General features: G+C 43.9%; 6 protein-coding genes across 6 annotated transcripts; 1 reads left to right on the forward strand and 5 right to left on the reverse strand.

Moving 5' to 3' along the window:
- Positions 1 to 658: 658 nt before the first annotated feature.
- On the reverse strand, positions 659 to 1343 carry PADG_04601 (uncharacterized protein; the record flags this gene model as incomplete). Its single annotated transcript, XM_010761763.1, has 2 exons — positions 659 to 1146; positions 1202 to 1343. The coding sequence occupies 2 exons, from the start codon at positions 1341 to 1343 to the stop codon at positions 659 to 661; spliced, it is 630 nt and encodes a 209-aa protein (XP_010760065.1).
- Positions 1344 to 4101: 2758 nt separating this feature from the next.
- PADG_04603 (spermidine synthase) lies at positions 4102 to 5427 on the forward strand (the record flags this gene model as incomplete). The annotated part of the gene is made up of 4 exons (XM_010761764.1): positions 4102 to 4256; positions 4366 to 4513; positions 4597 to 4837; positions 5147 to 5427. The coding sequence occupies 4 exons, from the start codon at positions 4102 to 4104 to the stop codon at positions 5425 to 5427; spliced, it is 825 nt and encodes a 274-aa protein (XP_010760066.1).
- Positions 5428 to 6764: 1337 nt separating this feature from the next.
- On the reverse strand, positions 6765 to 9601 carry PADG_04604 (transketolase; the record flags this gene model as incomplete). The annotated part of the gene is made up of 6 exons (XM_010761765.1): positions 6765 to 6878; positions 6960 to 8323; positions 8385 to 8679; positions 8747 to 8831; positions 9144 to 9320; positions 9450 to 9601. The coding sequence occupies 6 exons, from the start codon at positions 9599 to 9601 to the stop codon at positions 6765 to 6767; spliced, it is 2187 nt and encodes a 728-aa protein (XP_010760067.1).
- Positions 9602 to 13515: 3914 nt separating this feature from the next.
- On the reverse strand, positions 13516 to 13890 carry PADG_11796 (uncharacterized protein; the record flags this gene model as incomplete). Its single annotated transcript, XM_010762217.1, has 1 exon — positions 13516 to 13890. One exon carries the CDS (start codon positions 13888 to 13890, stop codon positions 13516 to 13518), a length of 375 nt encoding a protein of 124 aa, XP_010760519.1.
- A 2154-nt stretch (positions 13891 to 16044) lies between these two features.
- PADG_04605 (uncharacterized protein) lies at positions 16045 to 19048 on the reverse strand (the record flags this gene model as incomplete). Its single annotated transcript, XM_010762006.1, has 5 exons — positions 16045 to 17301; positions 17359 to 17713; positions 17790 to 18070; positions 18148 to 18467; positions 18547 to 19048. 5 exons carry the CDS (start codon positions 19046 to 19048, stop codon positions 16045 to 16047), a joined length of 2715 nt encoding a protein of 904 aa, XP_010760308.1.
- A 4365-nt stretch (positions 19049 to 23413) lies between these two features.
- PADG_04607 (uncharacterized protein) lies at positions 23414 to 24054 on the reverse strand (the record flags this gene model as incomplete). The annotated part of the gene is made up of 3 exons (XM_010761766.1): positions 23414 to 23657; positions 23744 to 23852; positions 23976 to 24054. The coding sequence occupies 3 exons, from the start codon at positions 24052 to 24054 to the stop codon at positions 23414 to 23416; spliced, it is 432 nt and encodes a 143-aa protein (XP_010760068.1).
- Positions 24055 to 25413: the final 1359 nt, after the last annotated feature.

A 25413-nucleotide genomic window follows, 5' to 3' on the forward strand; every position in this document is an offset into this window, starting at 1 on the left:
CAGGAAGAGATCACAGCTACAGCCTCTAGCTTCGCAAGAGCACGCAGATGATTTGGATGGACTGTGAGAAATGCAATGTGAAAGGGGTCACTTTGGTCTGAAATACACTTGATGAGTGCCGATGAAGGAAGTAGCATTTTTTATCCTTGCGTAAAATGTGGTCACAGGTGGTATCGAACGCTTGTTGAACATAATTCTTCCTTTCGCGGCTGACATGAAATGCAGTTGGCGCAAGATAACAGAGAGGGTGTTCTGTTAGAGTGAGATTTTCTGTATCATTCCCTTCCTGAACTGGAAGATTATCAAAAGTCTGCGATGGACGAAGAAACGTGCGCCCCTGAGCTGTTGGTCAAACATCTCCAAGTTGCATACAAATCCACTATCTAGCGCCTTCGTTCGCTCCTTACCTGCTGCCGGATCACATATGACCTTCTCTGAAGTTTAATCCAAACATGTCAATATTCACGACCTGTCACAACACAGATGAGCCTAGATGTGTCAGATAGGACTCCGGACTGCAAAATACAACAACCCAGGATGTTGAGTATTTTGAGATCCAAAGCCGCTACTTTGACTTTGATGGTGAAATATTTGGTGAGGCTATAAGAGAACTTTGACCATTCAGAGATTTCGTGGAGCCAAACCAATCAAACCCTGTCTACCTTTCCTCTTTAAATATCACCAGGACGAGGGAATGAGAGAGCGTCTTGTGGCATGCGGTAGAAAATTTGTCTCTATGATGAATTCCCATCATTGTTAATACGACGGTGTTGCATTCTATCAAGAGAATCAGGAGCTGAAACGAGTTTCTGTCGAAGGTAGAATCATGCTGCCTTGTTTCGCGAACTGCCCTGGCTACCCAAAGCTGCAGATCGAAAAGTCGTCGACGCTTTGATATACGGGCTGGATCCACCGGAGATGGAGGAAGAAAATCAACTAATCTCAGTCCTACATTGCTCGGGTTTACTCTAGCTATTTCACCCACCGGAATGCGATTCCCCCGCTTGACAATGCGGATGTATTTGCACACGGACGTTCTCCTCTGCAGCTGGAGAGAAATCGTCTTGTATCCATCTTTCTCCGGCGTCTCGAGCATTAAATTGGAACGCTCTTTCTCACCCACCAATCCAATGAGGAACTTTGACGCTGCAATTCTGAAATGAGTTGATCTCAAGTTGCCATATCGTGGTCTGAATTGTACCGCAAAGGAGGGGATCCTCTAGCTTTCTGACGACAGCAGGCAGTGAGATCAATGAGGAGGATCTGAGATCTGAACTATTTTGCAGGCGTGAAGCTGAATGATCAACAGGTGATAGCCTGTGCGACTGAATCAAATGAGCCATGAAATAGTACCTCCTGATGTAGGCACGTTTGGTAGTTTTAGACTGGGTCAAACCAGCAAGTTTCTTAATCAAGTCAGACTCTTCAGCCAGACTCCAGACGTATATTAGCTGCCAGATAGAATTCCGATAAAACACTGGAAAAGCTAATCGATCGATGAGATTGAAATACCCAAATTATTCAAGAAGAGTATGGAAGTTGCGAAGTGATGGGAAATTCTGACAGTCGGCGGCATAGCGCGTTGCCTTCATCTAGAATAAGAAAACTTATGGTAGAGCCCATTCAGTTTCTTTGCAGGAAGCCGTAACGTTCAAAAAGTGGTCTCCGCTGACGGCCAGCTACCCTGGGGGAAACCACATCTCCCGAAAATGTGGCCTCCCTCATCATAATGTGAAGAGCTTGCAGAGGCTGGGGAGGAGCATATAAAGCGCCTGGTGCAGGATGCCTTGTTCGGGGAGGCTCTGTGCACTGCCTCCTTGATCTTCGCCATGTTAATATTCAGGCATTCGATAGGTGAAGGATATTCGTATCCTTCAATGTCTGAGAGATGATGTATGCTGTTTGAATGTTGTTAAGTGCAAGGCTCCCCCCCCCCCCCCCCCCCCCCTTTTTTTTTTTTTTTTTTTTTTTTTTTTTTGCACGATGTGTCGGAAGCATGTGCCATCGATGCTGCATCTTTTAATAATACATATGGAAATATGGCTAGACTATCTGTATTGTAAGAATAGCCAAATTCTGTCGCTGCTTCTGGCCCAAGAAAAACCTGATGGACCAGTGGACGGCTCAGAAGAGAATCATAACGCCATCACAAGACGGTGTGGTGTGGATTGCTTATGACCGATGTCTCGTTGACCTTCTCTACTCCGCGTGTCATTCGGCCGAGCCTTTCAGAACATGCGTAACTAACTAACATTTCTCTTCCGCGAATTAGCTGACGGACATACTGAGGATATCAACATCCGTCATACATAGTATAATTTTTGACGTGCTTTCAGCCGACATGTGAGGACGGCAAAACGGCTTTGGCTTTTGGCTTTCCTTGCCCGATTTGGACAACATTTCTGGGTTGAACATCGCGATGATCGAGTTGTAGAATGCAACGTGGTTGCATTGTACCAGCAGCTAACAGAAAATTGCGAAGCGAGTAAAATGAGGAGGTTCTTGCCAGTTGAAATCGAATTCAGTGTAATTAGCATCAGAAATGCTTATATCAAGCCCCGTCCCATGCCGTTTCATATCAGATATGAACTAAGGATTTTCCAACACGGGAAGTTAGCAGAGTCCTCGAAATATCAAACGGAGACTGAATGATTTGTTAATTGGAACTAGCTGCGTATATACGTACGCGATTCCGCTATTCTTCGCTTCTATTTCGAGTTTGGGCTCTGAGCGACACCAGAGGCTTGATATAACTACAGCGTATATAAATCATGGCTGGTAGAACCCAGCCGGTGGCGTTGACTATTTACCTAAAAAGCAGCTGTCCATTTCTCTAATCCCTGGCTGTATCCAGTTGATTCCCACAGCAGTATCGGATGTGGATTCATGCGTTTGCGAGCCAGTTGATATTAGCCAAAATCTCGTATCATCGCGAAGCAAGAAGGCTGATTGCTTCAATTCACCTTGTAATAGTCAATAGATAACTACTGTTGAGGAGCGAGGAACATTATCTAATGCTTGAAATTAGGCCAGTAGAAGCTAATTATGTATTCTGACTCCCAATTGTCCAGGCTGAATATTAAGATTCAATCTTCTATGTATTAGCTTTACTTAAGTAGTACCCCCCCGGGTATCTTTTCGGCTGGGAGAGTGGAGCTCTGTCTATTTGAATTCAATTCCATCTTCTTTTCTCGATGCCAATAACAAAGTGTTTAAGTCTATCTTAGACCTCTTGCAATTGGGACTGGAAACCTGCTGAGGTTCGTTCTGATTGACTGCGAGGCAATTATCTTGCCCAGAATCGAGTTAACCACCCTCATCCAGGGAAGGGGGAAGTATTTCACAATCTCTACCGTGTGTGTGTACGGAGTAGACACATAAATGCTCCAAAGAGCAGTAAAGAGCGTGAAGAGTCTTCCAGTGTTGCACCAAAAAGTGACACAGGCAGTCCTAGAGATAGATACTTGGGGCAACCCAATTCAAGAGCAAGTCACTCCCCGCCAATTTAACGTGGAGGGTGACTTGTGCTGCCTCATCAGATTACAATACTCGAGCCCAAAGTTTTATTCATATGAACCAGCAGATCCTCTGTAATGTATCGTAAAATGTGTAATTTGCTCAAATTGAGTGGTAAAAAATAAAAATAAAAAAAATAAAAATAAAAATCCAAACCTTAACTGCTTCTTCTGGGGGGTACAACAACTCAACCAACCCCTCCTGATCTTCAACTTGCTTCACCGCCGCATGTCATCTCGCTCTCTCCCATCCCTCACTTCATTTCTATATATCCCCTTGTCCTGCTGCTCCTATATACCTCGTCTCCGCTGTCTCAGTACCTTCGTCCTTCGTCCTTCGTCCTCCTATCCAACGAAATCCGCAAAATGAGCGAGCTCACACACCCCACAATCAAAGGTGCGTTCGTTGTTCCTCGTCCTTTGGGTGCTGGATTTTCCAATCCCCTCCTTCTTCCTCCCTAACTTCCCTGGAAATGGCGACATGGGGTTTTCAGTGTGATAATTCCTTGTAAAGAGCGCACAACGGGCTACAATATAAGCTAACACAGGAGCTCCTCCAGATGGCTGGTTTTCGGAAATTTCTGATATGTGGCCCGGCCAGGCCATGACTCTGAAAGTTAACCAGATCCTGCACCACGAGAAATCCAAGTATCAAGATGTCCTGGTCTTCGAGAGCAGTGACCACGGCACAGTCCTCGTTCTGGATAACGTTATCCAATGCACAGAGCGCGATGAATTCTCGTATGTAGCACGGGCCACACATGCCCAGACGACACGGAGCCAATACCTATACCTCTCCCACGATGTTACTGTGACGCGATTGGCCGATTAATTCCTGTCAATTAACTAGATACCAAGAAATGATTACCCATCTCGCCATGAACTCTCATCCTAACCCCAAGAAAGTCCTTGTCATCGGTGGAGGTGACGGCGGAGTTCTCCGTGAGGTCGTCAAGCACGAGACTGTCGAGGAGGCTATTCTGTGCGATATCGACGAGGTAGGCAGATCCCTTCCTCGAACAGAGTGCAGAACGAGATAGAGAAAGCAGAAACTTACGAAAGATAATCTCAATAAATACAGGCCGTCATCCGCGTCTCGAAAAAGTACCTGCCAGGGATGAGCGTCGGCTTCCAGCACCCCAACGTGACAGTCCATGTGGGCGATGGCTTTAAGTTCCTTGCGGACCGCAAGAATGAATTCGACGTGATTATCACCGACAGCTCAGACCCAGAAGGGCCGGCGGAGGCTCTGTTTCAGAAACCATATTTCGAGCTGCTCTTCAACGCCCTGCGTGAAGGCGGTGTCGTTACGACTCAAGGTTGTTCGTCGCCATCTCCTTCCCCAGTTCTGCACGTGTGATTGCTACCCTTGAAAATAAAGAAAAAAGCACCGCACAATCAAACATGCACACAAAATGCACATGGCCTTTAACACACCCGGAGGCGCATCCATATATACGTCCATAAATGGATGTTAATAGATGCCCTTCACCCCTTACCCCACCCACCGCGTCACCTCCCATCGCCTCACCTCACCCCCATTCCCCCTCTCCAAAACCTTCCACACATCCCTCCAAAATCCAGATTACTAATCCCACCCTCTTCTCCCCCCTTTTTTCCCTCCTCAACAGCCGAAAATCAATGGCTTCATCTGTCTCTCATCACCGAACTAAAACGAAATATCCGCGAGATCTTCCCTGTGGTCGAGTACGCCTACACGACGATCCCCACCTACCCCTCGGGCCAGATTGGGTTCATGGTCTGCTGTAAAGATTCGAGCAGGGATGTACGCGAGCCCGTGCGCACCTGGACGCGCGAGGAAGAGGAGAAGTTGTGTCGTTATTACAACAAGGAGATTCACCGGGCGAGCTTTGTATTGCCGAATTTCGCAAGAAAGGCGTTGGAACAGTGAGGGGATGTATGTTGGGGATTGAGATGAGGCTAGGATTTAGTTAATTTATATTTAGCTAATCAAACTTATGATATTATGTGGATGGGATGCATGGGCCGGTTAACTGGGTTGGTAGAGTGGGAGATTGATCGGGTTTGTCAGGGAGGAGGGGGGATGGGGGAGAAATTCTGAAAATTTCCATGGAAACAGAAGCGGATATGCAGCATATTTATGCCGTTATGACGAAGTGAGATGGATGAACGGGTAATTAGAAATATTATATAGAAACCAAAGCGCACAGAGGGCGGAAGATTCGATCAATCTATAGATATTTTTACCTCTCAAACTCGGATTAGGTAGATCAGATCAGAATCGAATCGAAATTATTAGAATCAATGCATTGCGCAGGAAACCCTTATCCCTCTTCGATCAAATAATAATAAGCCTTTTGATTCCGAATGATGGTTCCCTTCGAGAAAGGGAATACAAAACTATATCATTTCCATTATCCTTTATTTTGTTTTATTTTTCATTTATTTCTTCTTGAGATAGTTATTAGTTACTGGATTGGAGAGGACTCTGGAACAAAGGCATCATTATATTCCAGAAGTCCTCTGGTAGGTTCAATGAATGGAATCCACAGATTATTTGTGCTGGACAAAGCGTGTTTTATGAAGCGTAACAATAGCAGCGTCATATATATGCTAAATTAATGAGCTTTCATAGAAAGCAAGCAACCAACTGTTGATGATTTGGTAGAGTGATCTCCACATTTAATGATGAAGGAGGGGTATGGGTCGGAGAAAAGGGGAACAAGAATAAGCCAAAGCCGACGCACATGTATCGTCACAATTGACTATAAGTTGACAAGATCGATATGGATGAAGAGAGCGAGGAAAGGAATAATCCAAACTATCCCCTATTATTGTTGCATTTCCTATTGAGGACAAGACAGAACCCCTCAAGTTTCCCAACTCGTATAAGGGTGGGCGTGAACATGAGCACAAATATGCAGACAGTTTTACTTCATATTCCGCGTTTTGAAGCATTGAAAGCTAAGAAACATCTCTGAGTCTATGCAGGTCAAAAAGTAATCGGGGAAATTTCAAACAGGGTGCAGATTGGGTAGGGAATATCAAACCCCGAGAATAAATAATTATAAGAAAAATAAAATAAAAAAATAAAAACAATTTTCATCGTCCACTGCTCTTGAGACGATTTCTGTTACTCTTATTCATCTTTAAGTTTAACGACCTATGACACCGTAACTTCCAGTCAGCACCGATAAAGATTTGTGCTTCTTGATTAATTTAGTTTTCTTCTTTTTCTTGATTAAGTTTTCTAACGAGATGTTCATATTAGATGATTTGCGGGAAAGCACGGTTGATGGGTGAGAGGACGGGAGAGCCCTTGTAGAACTCGATGGTAGCGACAGCACGCTTGCTGATCCCCTCAGGGGTGAATTCGAATTTCTGAAGAGGGATATTAGTTTCTGGTTCAGAAAATTTTGGGCAGGGGTTAGCTCATATTGTGATAGTCGAGAGATTGCTCACCTTGTAAACTTCCTTGTAAGGGCCGGAGGCACCGAAGCGGTTCAAACCGAACTGCTCGTGAGAATACCGGTCCCAGCCAAGTGTGCTCATGACCTCAACAGACATGGATGGAATGCCGTCGGGAATAACAGATAGCCTATATTCCTTGTCCTGGACATCAAAGACCTCGAAACATGGGATGGAGACAACGCGAGTGACAATGTTGTGCCTCTCCTTGAGATATTTGGCGGCGTCAATGCAGAGGCTGACTTCTGAGCCTGAGCTGACGAGGGTGATGTTGGCGTTTGCGGTCTCCAGAGCAACGTATCCACCGCGGATGGCCTTTTCGATGCTGGAGGCTTCGAGCTGCGGCAGGTTCTGCCGGGTCAGGGCCAGTATGGAAGGGGTATGTCGCGATGTCAAAGCGGAATAATAAGCGGCGCTTGTCTCGTTGCCGTCAGCCGGGCGCCACACCATGATGTTTGGCAAAGCGCGGAAGTGGGCGAGGGTTTCAATGGGCTGATGGGTCGGACCGTCTTCACCCAGACCGATCGAGTCGTGAGTTGCGATATAGAGTACCCGAACCTGTGATAAGGCAGACAGACGGACAGAGCCAGCAGCATAGGACACGAAGTTTAGGAAAGTGCCGCCAGCTGGGATGAGGGTTCCGTAGGCAGAAATGCCGTTCATGATACCAGCCATTCCGTGCTCGCGGACACCGTAACGGAGATAGCGACCGGTCCAGTCACCTAGCCCAGTGCTTGGTGGTTGAAAGTCAACTGCATCCTTCCATCTGGTGTTATTCGACCCAGTCAAGTCAGCAGAGCCGGACAAAAGCTCGGGGATAGTGTTATGGATTTTCTCGAGGACAGTCTCAGATAACTTGCGTGACGCGATTGCAGGATCGGTTGGGGAGTATCTGGGAAGGCTCTTCTCCCAACCCTCGGGAAGCTTTCCGGAAAGCCGGCGGGTAAAATCAGCATGTTCAGCAGGATACTTTGACGCATACTGCTGTAGAAGTGCATTCCACTCTTGCTCCTTCGCAGCTCCTTCGGCAGCCTTTTTGTGGTACAGATCGTACACTTGCTGAGGAACAACGAAGCTCTGTTCCGGGTCAAACCCGAAGCGCTTCTTGACTCCCTTGCTGTCATCAGCCTTCAGAGGGTTTCCGTGGACTCCACCAGTTCCCTGAAGCTCTGAGCCAAAACCAATGGTGGTTGTGACTTTGATGACGGTTGGCTTGTCTTTCACCTCCTTTGCCATTTGGATGGCAGCCTCAATTCCTGCCAGGTCATTGTTACCATCCTCAACCCAAAGAGTGTGCCATCCGTACGCTTCAAATCGCTTCATGACGTCCTCAGTGAATGCCACTTTGGTGTCACCATCTGCATATTTGTGAGTAACCATCCTAGTGTGATTTATGCAGTGGAGAACAGAGCGCCTCACCAATTGAAATATGGTTGTCATCATACAAGCAAATCAAGTTGCCCAACTGAAGGTGGCCAGCGGTGCTAGCTGCCTCACTGGCGATACCTTCCATAGCACATCCATCGCCAAAGATGCAGTAGGTGTAGTTATTGATAAGGTCAAATCCGGGTTTGTTGAACACGGCACCAGTATGAGCTTGGGCGATAGCAAGCCCAACGGCATTTGCGAACCCCTGGCCTAGAGGGCCAGTGGTTACCTCAACACCGGGAGTATCATGAGCTTCTGGATGACCGGGGGTAATACTATCAAGTTTCTGTATTGACCGTTAACATCTGAATTACGGGAGCACCAGAGTGAAGGAGCATTTAGGGGCCACTAACGCGGAAGTCCTTCAGGTCATCTAACGAGACGGCATATCCAAACAAGTGAAGTAGGGCATATTGAAGCATGCAGCCATGTCCGTTTCTATCCAGGAAGCACCCAAAGTTTTAGCAAGTCTTATATGAAGCAAGAAAAGCCCCAAAGTGAGGCAGTGACGTAATGTTCGGAAGAAAGATAGAAAAAGTTCGGGTTAGGGGCTTCAGCGCGCTTAAATCTTCTTATGCCCCTTCACAATTTCACTTGCCACGATCTAGCCTCCCTGTCGTAGTGTCACCACCCCCTAAAAAAATAGGAAGGGTGGTATCCTCGCAAATGGGTAGGGTGACATAAAACCGGAAGAAAAACGCGAAGAGAAACGGGACATGGGTGGGAAAAAATTATTAACACCGCACGTACGAGAGCACGAATCGGTCCCTGTTTATCCATTGGGGATTCTTTGGATTGAAGGACATGAATTTATTGAAAAGGACATGAGCGGTGGGTGCTAGACCCATTGGGGCACCGGGATGGCCAGAGTTTGCCTTGCTGGTGGCGTCAACCTGGAAAGCGGCAAAGAAAGTGCCAGAGTTAGAACTGTTATAGAGAAGAGATAGCAATTGGCATACATTGAAACAATAATGAGGCTTGCAGAGTAATGCAGAACAGTAATGGAGACAAGGAAATTAGGAGGTACGGAGGGAGTATGATAGCTATTCCGCGTACCCCGCAGTGATCTTCCTCGATTTCAGGAACAAAACGCTTTGTGATATTGGACATGCAGACTGAGTTATGATCGTGGAGAGGTAGAATATACTCACTGCCAGTACACGGATTGTATTGATGGCCAATTGGTCAACGTCGTTGTAGCCCCCCATGATTGGTAAAATAAATCTTGAATAGTGCGGAGTAATAGAGATGCAGCTGATCTCCGAGTTACGAAATTAAAATCGGTATATCAAGGTGGCGTGGAGAACGGAGAGTGGGAATTAGAAGATGAGAGAAAGGGAGGTGGATATGAAGCAGCAGAAGAATTAATTTGAAGAAGAGAAGATGGAGTGGAATGGAGTGGAGTGAGGGGAAGACGTTGGAAGCTCACGTTGGGGGTTGAACGATACTGGGATTGGTGAGGCAGCAAGACGGACAAACAGGGCAGAATCGTCCCATACTGTTGATTACGATTATTACTGACACAGTATTAATAATAACAGAGGTAACTAACTAATATATTTCCCAAGTGAGCGTAACAGCAAAATCACCATAGCTTAACTCATTAGATTTTAATTCAAATTATCTCAACACTACAACACTCAATTAAATTAAATTAAATTAAATGCAGTTGAGAACATGTTAGTCATGTATGTCTGAAAATATTACAATTGCTGCAGCATTGTGGAGCTCATCAGTGTGAAGCAGACATAGATAATAAGAACTTATAAGATTAAATAACTGTTCAACAGATGCTGCTAACTCTGCAGATGATGCAGATGAAGCTAGAAGACTTTGAACTTCTTCACTAGTTAAATCTTCTACTTCTTATTGAATTTGATATCTAGATCTCTTGCATTTTTACTTTTTTATCTTATTCATATTGAATATATTCTGATATTGCTTTTTTATAATAGTGATACTAATCATTTTATATTTACAGACTTTGATAATTTGATTAAAGGTTTTGCTCTGCTGTAGCACTCATTACTAGTAATAATCTTAGTAGTGATATAAACTTTCATAGTAAATTCAGTCTCATCAAAGTTATATATATTTTTTAATAGAATTTTATACTTAGTAATTATATTTTTTAAAATCTTAAATTAATCATATATAATTTATTGATTTTTATACATAGTTTGTTCATGATTATAGTATCTAAAATAACAGTTTTGAAGCTCTGAATAATATATCATTAGATTTGACACTTAGTTCTTATCAATGCAGAGAGGGGAGATGGTAGATATGATTGAATTCTATATAGTAAGAAGATAATTAGCTGTATTCTCAATCAATGCTGACTATAAGAAGAATTTTTATTTAGTTTGATTTAGTATCTATTTAACTAGTTTGTTTTCTTCAGCAGAAGATAATTTATGAATTTGTATATAAATTCATTCTTGATTATTGATCATTCAGTCAATAGATTAAAATAAAATTAAAGATATTAAATAAGCAAGTAGCTTTATAAATTGAAGCAATTACTTAATTTTTAAAAACTTTTATTATGAGTTCAAGTCTTCCATCTCTAGAGAATTTAAAACATTTTTATTATGAATTGATGGTATAATTGCATGTTGAAGTGGAAGAGTAATTAAATTAAAAAATATTTTGAATTAATATTGCACTCACTTGAGTGTTGTGCTTACTTGGGAAATACATTAACTAGTAAACTAACTAGTTAGTTACTCATTAAGTATATACTCTGTACCTAACTAGTTTATTTTATATCTGTACTTTACTGCAGTTACATTTTGTTGAGCCTGGGCAGCCGCCCCGCCGCACGTGATAGGCGTATATTAGATAGCTAGCTAGTCCTCCTCCCAGCTAATAGAGAATTAACCATCCCACATATTTCCATCAATTTTGAGACATGACTGACAGACATACATGAAGTGGTACTATAACGAAGGACTCTACTACAGTATTGCATGTCACATACCCTGGAGCCTGGAGCATATAAGACATCACCAAAACCATCAGACAATAACTTCTGAATCATAGGAGAAGCAAGGATGGAAACAATTACCAGCAAACTCCTGGCTTCAGCAGTTATGGCGGAATCGGCCCCTCGCCTTGCCTGAAGCCTATCCCGGACATAGGATCTTCCAGCGTTTAACTACGATGCGCCAAAGCGGCCTCAAAAAGAACCCATTAAATGCTCAACTTTCTCCATCCCTCCTTGTGCAAGAGCACACAAATGTTTTTATTCAAAGTCGGATGACCTCATTGCTGGTTCCACTGCATTTCCACTTCACCCAATGCCAATGTGATAATGGTGAGCGTGTATCAATGCAATCTTGGTACTTCTGATAGCTATTGATTAGCGAATACGACAGCTACTCTAACCAACGTGCCTTCCTATGTAAAGTTTAGATCTCGGCTAAATATTTTCACGCACTATCAACATTATAAAAGTCTTTAAAAACCTGCAATTAATATGTTGACAATGTCTTTATATGATATTTATATACATATTGAATGTAGATTTAATTTTAAATTATATAATTTATCATATTTTTAAAATATATATTTTCTATAGGAAAATATATTTAAAAAAATATTTAAAAATTATATGAAAAATTTACAACTTTTATTTAAAATTTTTATATTTAATAAATAAATTAAATAAATAAATTTTATATAAGTTTAATAAGTTAAATAATTTTAATAATTTTATGTTATAAATATATAATATTTAAATATAATATAATAGTTATTTATAATTATTTTATTTTAATATTTTAATATTTTAATTATAATAATTAATTAATCTAATGATAATTATATTACATCAACAATGTAATACATACAAGCAATTATTTTCAAAACATCTTTGTAGCTCTTGACTCATCTCTAGCATGCTGGAGACATCAATGTATGAATGTTCAATGCACTCGTTTTGGTGTAACTATGCAGGAATAAGAGCATAACAATAGTTATCATCACGTGAGATAATGATGACCCCCAACTGGCAGCAAAAAGGGGTAAGTATACAACTTCTTCAAGAACACAGAAGAAGCATGATATCACATACAGCCCAGGAAAGGAGGTGTGAAGAAATAAACGTTTTGCAACAACAGGGAGAATCGTCAGAAACTGAGCTCTGAAATTGATTGCCTGTCTTTTTCCTCCAAGCAGGGATTGACACCTAAATCAAGTGAAACACAGTGGTTATACTCCCATGCTCCATTGGAAGATCGTCATGATCTTCGTCCCTATTTTTCTCCCAATTCGATCTGCACAGATCGAGCAAGGGGTTTATTCCTTCACGTGAATAATAGCGAGTGGTTTATCCTTTTCCAAAACGTTTCCCATCCTGAGAGAACCCCGATCAGCCGTCCAGCTCATCGATGGCACTGGCTGGGGATGGGCTTGAGAGCAGGGAGTCTGATATTTGAACGCGAGCTAAGGTTTTCCTCCGTCTAATAGACAAGCCTGTGTTTCCTCTCTCTCTCTCTTTCTCCACCCTGCCCCCGGCTATCTCCGTTGCAGTTTAATCGATTTCCAAACAGTTTTTAACCACGTAAAGCTGACGTACCTTTGTTGCTTGATTGGTATTGTTCAAATAAATTGAGAATTCTAATTTTGATTCACAGTCCTTCTCACCCACTAAACATTTCACAGCTATTTTAGAAGAAAATAAGCTTGAAACAATAAGAGTGTCGGATTATGAAGATGATCAACCAAATCTTCCCTGTGCAGCTAGGTTAATTCGATCTACACTTACGCTAACAATCCATTCATCATCTAATCATCAAATAGCATATAACTCATACAACTACAAACCACTATATCAGTGCTGAAGTACCCGCATTTAGGCGGCACACTGTAAATGCTTATCGCGCACGCCCATGGCCACTTTTGCATCCTTCACGCCAAAATAGCCAGAGAGGAAACACCCCGAACCACCTTTGCTCATCCCACAGCGCCTCTAGATATACACCTATATGAAGCAGGAGCTACGACCGCTTCGCTCTCAGAAACAAAAGGAAAACACAGAAAGAAACACCCAGCGTGGAGTGGAGAGCAACTATTCAAAAGACCTTAAGATTCGATGATTGAGCTCACCTAGAGCAGTTTAATTGCGGTATGCGATGTTTCGGAGCTGCCTGGGCGAATGAGAGTCGAGAAGGTTGGGGTTGCGCCACATCCTCGAATTGTACCTTTTCCCCCAATAGAAAGAGACGAAGTGAAGAAGTAACAAAGAAACTTCGCGGACTTGACGCAGTCGGACCCGCTTCGCTTGTGATTTCCTAAAGGGGCAATTAGATCGGGTATGACAGGTTGCTTTGGTAAGACCTTGCATGTTTTTCTCGCCGCAATTGCTAAACATTGGAAAGTTCCAGCTAACGGCTTTCGAGGTCCATGCGGTGTGCGGTCCGGTGTCCGGCTGAGACTGGTAATACTCAGCCATCTCAAAGGTTGGTATTCGAGATTTAGGATTACGGTACATCCCCGATATGGTTGATGCTACAGCATCTCCTCACCGGGTTATCTGTTCAATATTGACTCACCGGCGTCCACATATTCTTCTATTAGAAGAGCATTCCCACTAGTTGCTAACGTCGAATTGGGATATATGTATATGGTTGCACCCAGGGTACTTCTTAGCTTTGGTGTCATTCCAAACTCTGAACAAGAAAATGGGGAACATATATCTTCGAATGTATAAACCCTACTGCTATATAAAGTCAAGTAGGCACCTTCAGTGGAGCAGTGAGGATTAACTCCGCCATCTTACCCTTAGGATACTGAACTTAGAAGGATATTTAGGAAAACGGTTGTATTTTGATGGGTCTAGGTCCCTCGGATTTTGACAAGCTTTTAGACAACGTGTGAAGTGGGGTTCGGTTAGTATGAAGAATTATTTCAATGAAACCTTCGAGGTTGACCCGAGAGTAACCAAAAGAGGCCATGCCTGATGATGGCGATGACGAATGACGAAAAATAAAAGTTTATTCGCGGACATTCTGATTTTATAGAAGAAATCGGGGGAAGTTTGATAAAGTTGACGGAGATTTTTACACGCATCTTCCTAATTTCAAGTTAACCAGTTTGGCTTCATGGTTTAGTAACTAATTCGAAGAGTAGATAATAAGCATATTATTAACCGCTGAAACAAAATTCACATTTGGCTTTTTGCCCTGGTTATTTAAACTCCCAGTCAAACTTTTAATAAGAAATTTCTTCCATTTTCGTCTTTTACTGAGTTATAGGAATTCACCCATGGATCACTCTCATTCTCACTTTTTTTTTTCAACCTTTCTCCTTGGTAACTTAAAATCTACCTACGATCCTAATATCCCATATCTCTTAGTTCCAGGGTTTGACTTGTATACACAATCTCAGGCCCCCCTCTTTGTTGCCTCATTCTCTTGCATTCTAGCTCTCTAGAATCAGAGAAAGTGAAATGACCTCACATAGCTAACCAAAGCTGAGCATGTTACAATGACTGGTGAAAACAATAATTTGAGAGCAATGATAAAAGTATATATAGAAATAACCATAAAACATAGAGAAGAAATCATAATATTTAAAACTGTAAGTTGTCAAGAGCACCTAATTTGTTCTCTAGACATGGAAGATTCATCTGATCTGAGAGATTTTGAATGATGTTCTTCTGCAGCATAGCACAAATATGCATACGTATGTACAACACAGTTAGAACTAGATCCCACAGTTACATGTTGTAATTTTAACATGTCTTGTCTTATTATTTGGTTTATAGTTAAGTGTAAGTGAATTATTATCTAAGCTGTCTGTTGTGAGAGATCAATGTAAAAGATTCAGCTCACTGATATTTTGAAAAATAAAACAACAGCAAGAGATAAGAAAATGTAAAAGATTTAACTACTAATAAATTAATGGAAATGAAGATACCAACTGAATATACACATATGAAGATCAATATTATCAAGTAGCAAGGTACATGCACTGTACGAACTTACAAGTCACAAAAGTGCAAGGTATAAAAAAAAGTCCAGTACGTTAGGAAAAAACATCTCATACGTGCTTGCCAGCGGGGTCTAACAAAGGGGAAAATCTAAGAGCAGAAATGGGAATAGAAAAGGTTGACTTATTAGCCATTATTAACATTTGCCAAATATCCCCTAATAAAAGCAAATCAGATCACAAGAAATAAAAGACAAAATACCAATACAATTGTGCCAACAAACACACTCAAGTTTCACCAAATATGGCACTGTTCTATACGCTTGGTATTAAATAGATATAGCCGCATGATCCCAGCTACCCAAACCTAACATCGCTCCGTCGCGCCATTAAATATATGTAAAGTTCAAAATAAACAGGCAAGCGGGGAGAAATGGGGGCTGAAGGGAAAAATATGAACAGAAAACTTCAATAGGGACTGGGGAAGAGAACTGGAATAACAGAACATAGAAAAGCAACGCAGAAATCGTGGTATGTCCAGGGCACAGCAAGCAGCAAGCGGTCAAAAAAATAAAAATGAAATGAAACTATAGCAAACTATTCGTTTCCCGTCTCTGTACTACTTGAAAGTACACATGTGTCCCGTTTAATAAAACGAGAAAGATATAATTGAACCGGCTGTGAGTCAAGTTTTCTCTTATCTTTTTCAATGACGTCATGCCGGTTGGCGCAGAGTCCAGGCATCAACAACACCACCACCACCGAAATCAGGAGGGTGATCAAGCGGCCCGAGGCTCTGAGGTATCTGGATACCATCAAGCCCTTCGTGGTGTGGTGGGGGAGGGGGTGGTGGGGAGGTTGTTTGTTGGGTCATCATCTCGCATGTTTTTCCAATCGTCGCCGGCGGTGACAGTTCGTCCATAGCTCCCATGGTATCCTCAGAATAACTCACGGCGCTAGGTGCTGACTGGGGGTGCATGTCACTGCTCGAGGAGGATGACCATCCTTCAGGTGACCAGGCTTTCATCTCATGAGAAGTTGGTGGGACAGACATTGACGAAGGGGGGTTTTGTGGATACTGGAAAGCTGGGGTGAGATGGGAACCAGAAAATGATGCAGCCCCAACATCGCCACATTCCCCGCCGCCATAGATTCCATTGAATATGTTTGTGTGTCCGCTATCCATGTCACCAAGGACATTATCCCACTCAGACACTGCATAGCCGTGTGTGGAAGTGTTGGAGGGTGTGGGGGTCGTTTTCATTTCAACTTTCTCGTCGCCAAGTGGGAGATAATCCAGGTTGAGGTACTCTGAAGGAAGGTCAGACGAGGAGCGAGGGGTTACCGCTGTCATTTCCGGGTTCGCTGATGAGGAGATGCTGACAGAGCTTGAAGACCGGATACTCCGTGGACATAGTTCTGGACTTGAGTTCGCAATGGACTTGGAAACAGTACTTCTGCGCATATCGTTATCCTTGGATCGCCCAGCGCCCAAGGTGAAGGAGTGGCGTGATTCCAGAGACGGGGCTTTCCTGGGAGACCTGCATTTCGGGGACCGGCCTGGCATCTCCGGGTTTGATTTTTGTTGATGTTCTGACTTAACATGTTTGAAATCCTCGAGCGGAGAAACAAGGTTTAAGATGTTAGTAAATTCGGCCGCCGCTTCTGTAGATTCGCATTCCACTAGTGAAGCAGCTGATGAAAGAAGTTTTTGCGCTTCCTTCACGAGCTTGCATTCGGGCCCAAGATCGATATTCTGCCATAGCAACCCAAGGCTGGCCAGCACTATTAATTCTCTTCTGTTAATGGCAAATGAAAGGCTCAGTCTTCTCTCTTCAAGAAGCTGAATGATTTGGATAATATGCTTCCCCGAATCAACCAGGGCAAGTAACGAAGGAGACGTGGTATTTTGTTGGGCAAAGCAAACAGCCGGTCGTCGAATGAGTGTCCGTATAAAATAGTATATAATAGACTGATACTGGTGTCAACAGCGCATCAGGAGACAGTTAAATTGGATGGTTCGACTTACAAGAATAGGTGAGCGGTTTCCGGTAACATTAGCGCTGGGTTTATCCTGCGCAAACTCGAGGCGAATATGCGGCGGCAGTCCTTGCTGCCATTCGTCAAGTTCCTTCGCGAGGGAATGAACAGTCGACAAGGAAACATCATAACCAGATGGTGAAGGATACAGCTGAGCGAGCACTTTGCTTAAAATTCGTGACACTGAGAACAAGGCCAAAGCGCTTGAAATGCGCGTTAATTCACCGGTTAACGTAGGGACGATGCTGTCCGTGAGATTTTCGTCATCAATATCGGCTGGATACTCTGCACAAATGTCTGTTTCAAGCATCAAAACAGGTAATCCCGTTAGAGCAGCCGCAAAACTGAGGAAAGTAGTTAGCAATAAATATATAACCCAGTAAACGCAGCGGTAGCCTTTTATGTTTTTGAGGAACTTACCGATCAAGAACATATTGACACCAGAAGACCCTCTTTCTTGTTTCACTAGCGAGGAAGGTAAATGAAAACCCCCTCTGACTTTGATGGAGACCAAGTTGATGGCACACTCCTACAGCGAGACCACGGTAGCGCAACAGGCTCTTGTAATCGGCTTTGATGCTGTAGTAAATCTGAGCAAGGATATAGCATTGGAGGCCTGGCAAGGAGACGTCGTGGGCGAGAGCATCAAGCCTAGGCTGCCAATTCAGCTCGAAGAATGTGGGATCCTGAGGAACACGGGACTGTTGGGGTGAGTGGGCTTAAATTAGCGCATGACATTCGCAAAAAGGAGCCGTTAAGGAGGTGGTTAAGGTCTTACATAAGCCGAGATTGCGGAGATTCCAAAAATCAAGTTCAGCTGTGCCGTGTAGTATTTATCATTTTCAAACGCATCGGGGTCACTAACGTAGTCGCCGTAAATTTTCAACATCGTCGGTCGATGAAGGACGGGGTAGATGGGAGCCCATTCTTGGAAGAAGATATTGACAAGCTGGTCGGTTATAAGCCGCGGCTGGCGTCTTTGGGGCGGAGAGGAATCTTGAGAACTCCAAACAGGCAAAAACGCCTCTGAGAGTAATACATCCGTCGAGATGCCTGAGGCTGATTTACCGCTAATTTCCAACTTGCTCGCAAATGCATCTAGACAAGACGCCGTTTGAGTATATGTAGAGAAACAAACAGGAATAAAAATCTGATGGTGGACGAGGGAAAGCCATACCGATAGAAGCTCTCGTGCTTGATGGACCTGTGAAAGGTGCATTTATCGTGGGTTTCCGCAACAAAGAGCAGGAATGTTGAACACGAATCAACTCATCTCTTTTCTCGGATGCAGCAGACTTGGACGAATCGTCCCGGTTTGAGGCACCCAACCCCGTCGAATCTTGCAGGGATGCCCTGCGCGAGGTTGAAAAGGAATGTAACCGCGACAATACGTCGATTTTCTCATCCTTCTCATCCAGCAGGCCCTTCAGTTCCCGCACCTCAGCTTCCAGAGCGCGAACCCTATCTTCTAATGACTCAGTATAGCCTCGCGGAAAAGCGCGTCTGCTCAACTTGTCGCTGGTCTTGCACTCGAAACCGACATACGCGCATTGCGAACAACACGGTCGGATTCCATCGCAGCGGATTTTCTTGCTCCTGCAGCGATCGCAGGCCTGGGCGACGCGACTCTGCGAGCTGTTCCCCACCTTGATCACCTTCATGGGCAGGATGCCAGGCATGACAACCAAGTCAGGCGAGCCTTCAGGGAAAAAAAAGAAAAAAAGAAAAAAAACCTTTTCGCTTTTGAGGTGGTGTGGACTTTTTAACTCTTTTATTTCTCCCGTCTCTTCTCTCTCTCCGTGGATAATGCCTCTAGAAATCAGCTCCTTCCACTGCCACCAAACGAGAACGGAAAGACGGGATGACGAAACGAGGAGTACTGTCTTTTCTAATCCCCCTGAAAATGGGTCAAGGAACTGTGGGTATAGAAATCTAGAAACAAACGATAGGTGGAGACTCTCGGGGATGGGGCGTCCAATATCAACGACAGAAAATGAGAGGGAGGGGGGGTGGGATAGAGGCGAGGGGAAGTGACTATGGGAGACCCAAAGGGTCAGACGATGCTATAAAAACCCACGACGAATAAGCGAACTCTGGAACCCAAAAGACAAAGTCCCAATGGATCCGGGGCGAGAGAGCCAGGAAACGGGGACAGTTTAGGGTGAGTTTATCGGTCGGTGGTTCGTGGTTGTTGGTTCTATTAAAGAGCAAAAAATCAAGTCTGTGGTAATGAGCAGATCTGCGAAAAGTGACGGGTGGCCAAGAACGCACCACTCCTTCGGAAAGGCCCCCAGGCTCCCAGCACCCAAAGCACCGCAGAGGGAAATCGTGGGGCAAGCCTGGGGTTGGGTGTCGCCAAGCCCCGGACAAATGGAAGCTTTCTTGAGCACCACCAATCAAGGCCCATCAGTGGGGGGGGCTTGGGGGGGATCCCCTGAGCCTCTAGGGGGGGCCGGTTTAGGCCTTAGTGTGGCTGGATAGGTCACTCCCAGTAGCTCTGGTTGGGGGGGAGGAGGGGGAAGGAGGGGGAAGGAGGGGGCCTAAAGCCTGAGTATTTCTTAAATTGTTCTTGTCATGCTTTGCCCGCAATAATAATCATAATGATGATAACGCTTGCACCCCATCCTTCAGAGTTTCCATCGGCGCCTTTTTTTCACCCGTTGATTTCTAAAGAAGTGACATGAACAACCGCATCCACCGCTTGGGCAACGGTAGCTTACTCATTTTAACTAGCCACTGTTCCTCCGGGTTGAACATCCATGGATGCTGCCCTGCCCTCCTTTTTTGTTTTCAAAAACCACCCAGCAACTTGACATGACGACTGCAAGCGGAGATCCAATTTCCCGGGGAGTGCGTCATAGGAGAGTGACTTTAAGAAGCTTGTTCTGTGGAGGTGCTATATCTGGTAAATATCGGTTCCATGATCGACCTTTGACGCGTTAACTAATGTCTAGGCACGTTTCTCAGATCTAGCTCTACATATCTCGAATTGGGCAGGTTGTGTTTCCCTAACCTAGCGAACGTAATAGGCAATTTTACTGTCATTCTCTATGGCCTAGAATATGCGTTCTCTGTAGGGTACCTAGGTATGTGTCAAGACATCCGCCAACTTCATCGAAGGCTACCTATTATTAGTTAACGACTCTTTAATGAGTTCATCATACCCTTCCCCACACAGGACCAATATATTGACCAACGTAAACTTGTCAGTCCAATTTTATGTACAGTTCTTCTGGCTGCTGTGGAGGGCATTTTGAGACAAAGGCATTAAAGTTTCATTTCGTCGGAATTTTTTCGGCAGTTGCTCGTTTCGTGGGTAACTTGTTCTCTCCAGAAAACATCGGGAAAACTTCGCTAATTACCCATGCTTTGCTCAATCTTTTTTTGCCATCGGGCCTGTTTGTGGGAAGCCAATGAGAGTCGTTGTGGTTTCGTGGTTCTGGCCCACAATAATCATGAGAACCAGAGAGTTTAAATGTTGAAAATTTCTCCAAAAGGTTCTAACTTCACTTATTTATTTGGCCCAGTGTGAGGGCTAGGGAGGGTGGGTTTGTGGCTGCGGGAGGCTTGTCGGGGAACCAAACCCATGGAAACCTTCGGAGTCAGACTGCGACGATCCCTTTGATGTTTTTAGAAAAAAAAAAAATCGATTGTTTTGATTGGCTAACACTGATTGACAACCCAAAGAGGCATGTCGAGGTAACAACTTTGTATATAAACTATATGGGGGTATTGTAACAGAATGGCGTTTGAAAAGAGTGGGAGCGCTGAAGGTATGCCTTGCGAATGATCCAGAGATTTTTGTTATCGATGTGACCAAACACACCCTAAGGCTTGATGTCAATGCAAAAATGATTTGACCGTTTGCAGAGATCTATCTTATCGATCGCGCGCGATTTGTTCGCTTTTTAGATCTCATATCAAAAGCAACAACGGACGTCAGGTCGCAAAATAATAGTAAAGCTGTAGCTCTATCAGCGATCAAATGGCTTGTACATAACAAGCTAAATTAAATGAATTAAGAAAAGGAAATAAAAACAGCTTTGTAAGATGGCTCTAAGTAATACAAGGTCACATAACAGATTATATCTCTCAGTTTTGCTTCAAGGTGTATATTCCAAATTCTAGAAGTGAGATACATATGTACCCAAATAAGTATAAACGGATACCTCAGGAGCTTGAAATTGACCTTGCAATGGGCCAACTGCCAACTAAGAGCGTTATAGCAGTTGCTAAATACAACAAGTCACCCCCCACCCACCTTCGTTTGAAGAAGATTTTGGGGGGACAAGGAGAAAGAAAACACGTGAGATGAGGGGGTTTTGCGAGTGGTCGGCGCGGAAGAATGTGGTTCCATTTATCCCTCACTGCAAGAAGGTGGATGAAGCTGGCTTTGAAAGCTTCAGTATCTGTTATGATGATAGCAGATGTGCAAAGAAAAATTGTTATGGAAACCCACACTTTACAACAGGATTTTCATAAGAATTTTTATTTTATTTTCTCACTAAGTTCATTTAACTTACTTTTATTTAACTGATTATCTTTGCTGTGTATGTTAAATCTTTACTTAAAATTGGTAAATAGTAATTTAGAATCAAAGGATTGTATAGAAATATTATAGATTTTAGAAACAATATTTATATTATAATTACGGGCTTGCTTCACTCATCTTGCTCACTTTCCATGCTTGAGTGCTCACTACACTTACTACGGCCGGCCTGATATAACTATCACCAATCAACCATGTGACAAATAGGATGAATATCAACCTCCTAGCAACTGCAACACCTCAATTGAACATCTGAATATGAATATGCAGTGCTATTGTTCGGTCATATCATATTCATAGCTGTAGTGAAGGGAAAATGAAGTGTTGCAGCTGCCAGCCAGCTGTTATTATATAGATATAGACTTAGTAGCAGTTAGATTAATTAATCTTCTGCAATATGGAAATATTTACACTCATAAACTCATTAGAAGTGCAAGGTACCATTAGAGAAGTCATGGCTCACAGTTCATTAGCCAGCCGCAAAAGAAAAATGAAAAGCCATTTTGCCTGAGCAGCTGCTCCAGAAGGAGCCTGTGCTGCGTGCGAGTGGATTCAAGCTCAACCTGGAACAGCTGGCCGATCATGAAGTGCCGGCAGCTCAGACCCACAGCTGCCTGCAGAGCCCTGCCTGCCACCATTGCAAAAAGGGCAGTGGCCTGTTACAGAGTGATGTGTGGTCACTGGGAGACTGTGCAAAATGCCACTACAATTCTAGTGGCAAGCACTGTTCCCTGAGCCCCAGGAAGCGAAAATCTCCCATATCAACCACAACAGGATAGTTAACATCCTGTTGTTGAAAGAAGAAGAGGAGGAAGAAGAAGAAGAGGAAGAGTAAGAAGAGGAAACAGGCCTGCAATGAGGGGATGAAGCCAGCAGCTGGGCCGTCAAGGTAAAAGAAGACTGATAGCTGGGGAGTGGTAAGGGAGGATGAGAGGAAGGAGGCGGCGGAGAAGGTGAGGCAGATGGCGTTGAGGCCGCTGCAGCTGGAAAGCAGAGCGACAGGTCGATCTTCTCCTGCGAGCTAAAGACGTGAATAACTCTCATACACAACATAACTGGAAGGATATTCTGGTTGCTGGCGAGGAGCTTAAGAGAAGGCTGAGAAGAAGATCAGAATCAAAGACACTCTGCTGCAGATGAGTCGCTACGTGCAGGAGGGTTGACGCAAGGGATCAAGGGCTGATGATCACAGGAAGTGAAGTGGTCTTTAGCAATTCTGAATAAGTCTTCTTCATCACTGATCACTCTTATCTTCTCGTTAGCCAGCTGCTCCATATTAACAGAGTTCCACTGCTCCAAAGTTCTCCACAACTCTTCTCTTCCCTGGGCCATCATAGTGAATGCATATCCAAAAGGGCATCCAGAAAATTGATTCGAGGTCACGCACGGAGTGCTTTTCGCCGTGAGCACGCTAATTCCCATGAGAAAAATACGGAAAGCAGGATTGATCAACCGTATCTCTGCGCTTTGGCTTCAGTTTGGGAGCATAGGAGTTTTATTGCCAGATGGTTGGCTGGCCGCGTCGCCGGCTGTGCCAAGGGGATTCAGGGGCGCGAATTTTCAGCGCCTTGGGATTTTCCCTAGGCTCTTCTTCTCCGTGTTTAATTGGAGCCGCAAAGCTCCATTGGGCATCTCGATACTCATCAGGCTCGGTTGACTCATCGAAGTCATCCAGGATGAGTGTTAGATCAGAAGTTGTTTGGTGCCAGGAGGTAGTCGAGAGCCTTTCATTCGCCACTCTAAAAAAATCTCTCTTTTCCTTTGTCCAACGGCGAGCCTTTTTTTTTTTTTTTTTTTTTTTTTTTTTTTTTTTTGATATGCTAACGCACCTTGTCGAAACGTTTCAAGATCACTCATCATTGACCAGCCCTTGTGCTGTGTCATAATATATTCTGAGCGATTCTCTGGATCATCAGACTTGCTGATATGGGTAACTAGTGGATAGCTTTAGTTGACCGCCATGATATATCGATAAGAGTGTACGCAATGTTGTCCGAAGGTCGGTCCATCTTGCAAGCAGGATTGTAAAGAATGCATGCCACGAGCACCCGGTGCACCATCGTAGCACGCCTGTCGTATAGCCACAGCTAGAGGTCTGTCAGGCCCTTTTGCCTCTAAAAGAAGTTCAGTGCCCATCGGGGGATGGGTTCACAGGGCAATATGGCGGCTAAGAACTTCACGAATCCGATGATTGAGCTGTTCAGGGCGTGAGTCATAGAAGTGATCTGGTTTGGCTGAAGACAACGTGCCGATGTTTAATTGTGTTTCTATTCTGGTGCGAGGTTTTGGTTGAAATTTAAACACAGTCACAGACCCTGTAACTAGTTAACTACTAGATCAATGGCTTTGTTAAATTTTCTGGAAATTTTTCGGCAGTAAATCGCTCGTTGCATCTTGCATTCAAGGGGTTTGTTTGCATCCTGATTGTGCCGGCTAGTTTAACGTCTGCGCGCCATGTCTCAAAAGCGGTACGCCTCTCTTGTTGATCATCTTACCCGTCCGGAGCAATGGAAATCGCGAGAGTTTGGTGGGCATGAAGCTGGGGGTTTTATTCAATGTCATTCGTCCAACCCGTTTCTTCCTCCGCCACCACATTTATTGTCTTCACACAACCCGTGAAATCGGGTTTGATCCTCTCTGAATTCAATCCCACCATACGCATAACACGCTGACTGGGTATTCTGGATCTTTCCCGCCCCAAAATTCAATTGATTGTCGGTTTTGGTTGGCTAATAGTTAGTTAAACTACAGGGCTTCAAGTTGATTTTCCAGAAGCTGGTCAACCAATTAACTAGTTAAATACGTTGCTACATCTCTAAACCTTTTCAGACTTGACACGTTCCGTATTCAACGAAAAGTGGTGGTTACCAACGGCGAATTGTTCATGCATTGAAACTTGCGCAGCACATACCATAGCGATCTAGAATTAGGCCTGCTGGATCCGGGTGACCGCATATCCCGTAGCTACCGTAGTGAAATGCGGGGAGGCGGTTCTCCAGTCATTATGAATGAGGGCAAGATCCCTTCTTCAATCCTGTAGAGGTTCTTTTGCCACCGAATCGGAGGCTCCAAATATTGCTGCTTTCACTAGATTTATCGTAAGGCAGCACAAATAGCATTTCTCTCCACAAATTCCCAGTTTTACAATGGACACATTCAACAGTGCTGCCTCCTCAGCAATGTTTTCTGTTCCCTCAATCAACCCTCCATTATAGACTTCTTTTCCCCCGGAATCACTGGTGCTTCGCACAGCAGATCCTAGCAGGACAATGCTAACAGCTATACCGGCATTTTCTATCTCTGTGAAGTGTTCCTCTTCTTGGCTAAATATGCCTTCCGTTATTCAACGGATGTGGTGGAGAAATATTTCAGTTAATGGCTATTCCCATGAAAAGTTGTCCTTCTGATCATCCACAGCTTCAACCGTCCGTGTCTCCCTGAAGTATATGATATACTTGTCAGCTGAGTATCGATTAAGGCGTTCGCCTACAAAAC

This window comes from Paracoccidioides brasiliensis, assembly GCF_000150735.1.
Source record: "Paracoccidioides brasiliensis Pb18 unplaced genomic scaffold supercont2.5, whole genome shotgun sequence".
NCBI classification, from domain to species: Eukaryota; Fungi; Ascomycota; class Eurotiomycetes; order Onygenales; family Ajellomycetaceae; genus Paracoccidioides; species Paracoccidioides brasiliensis.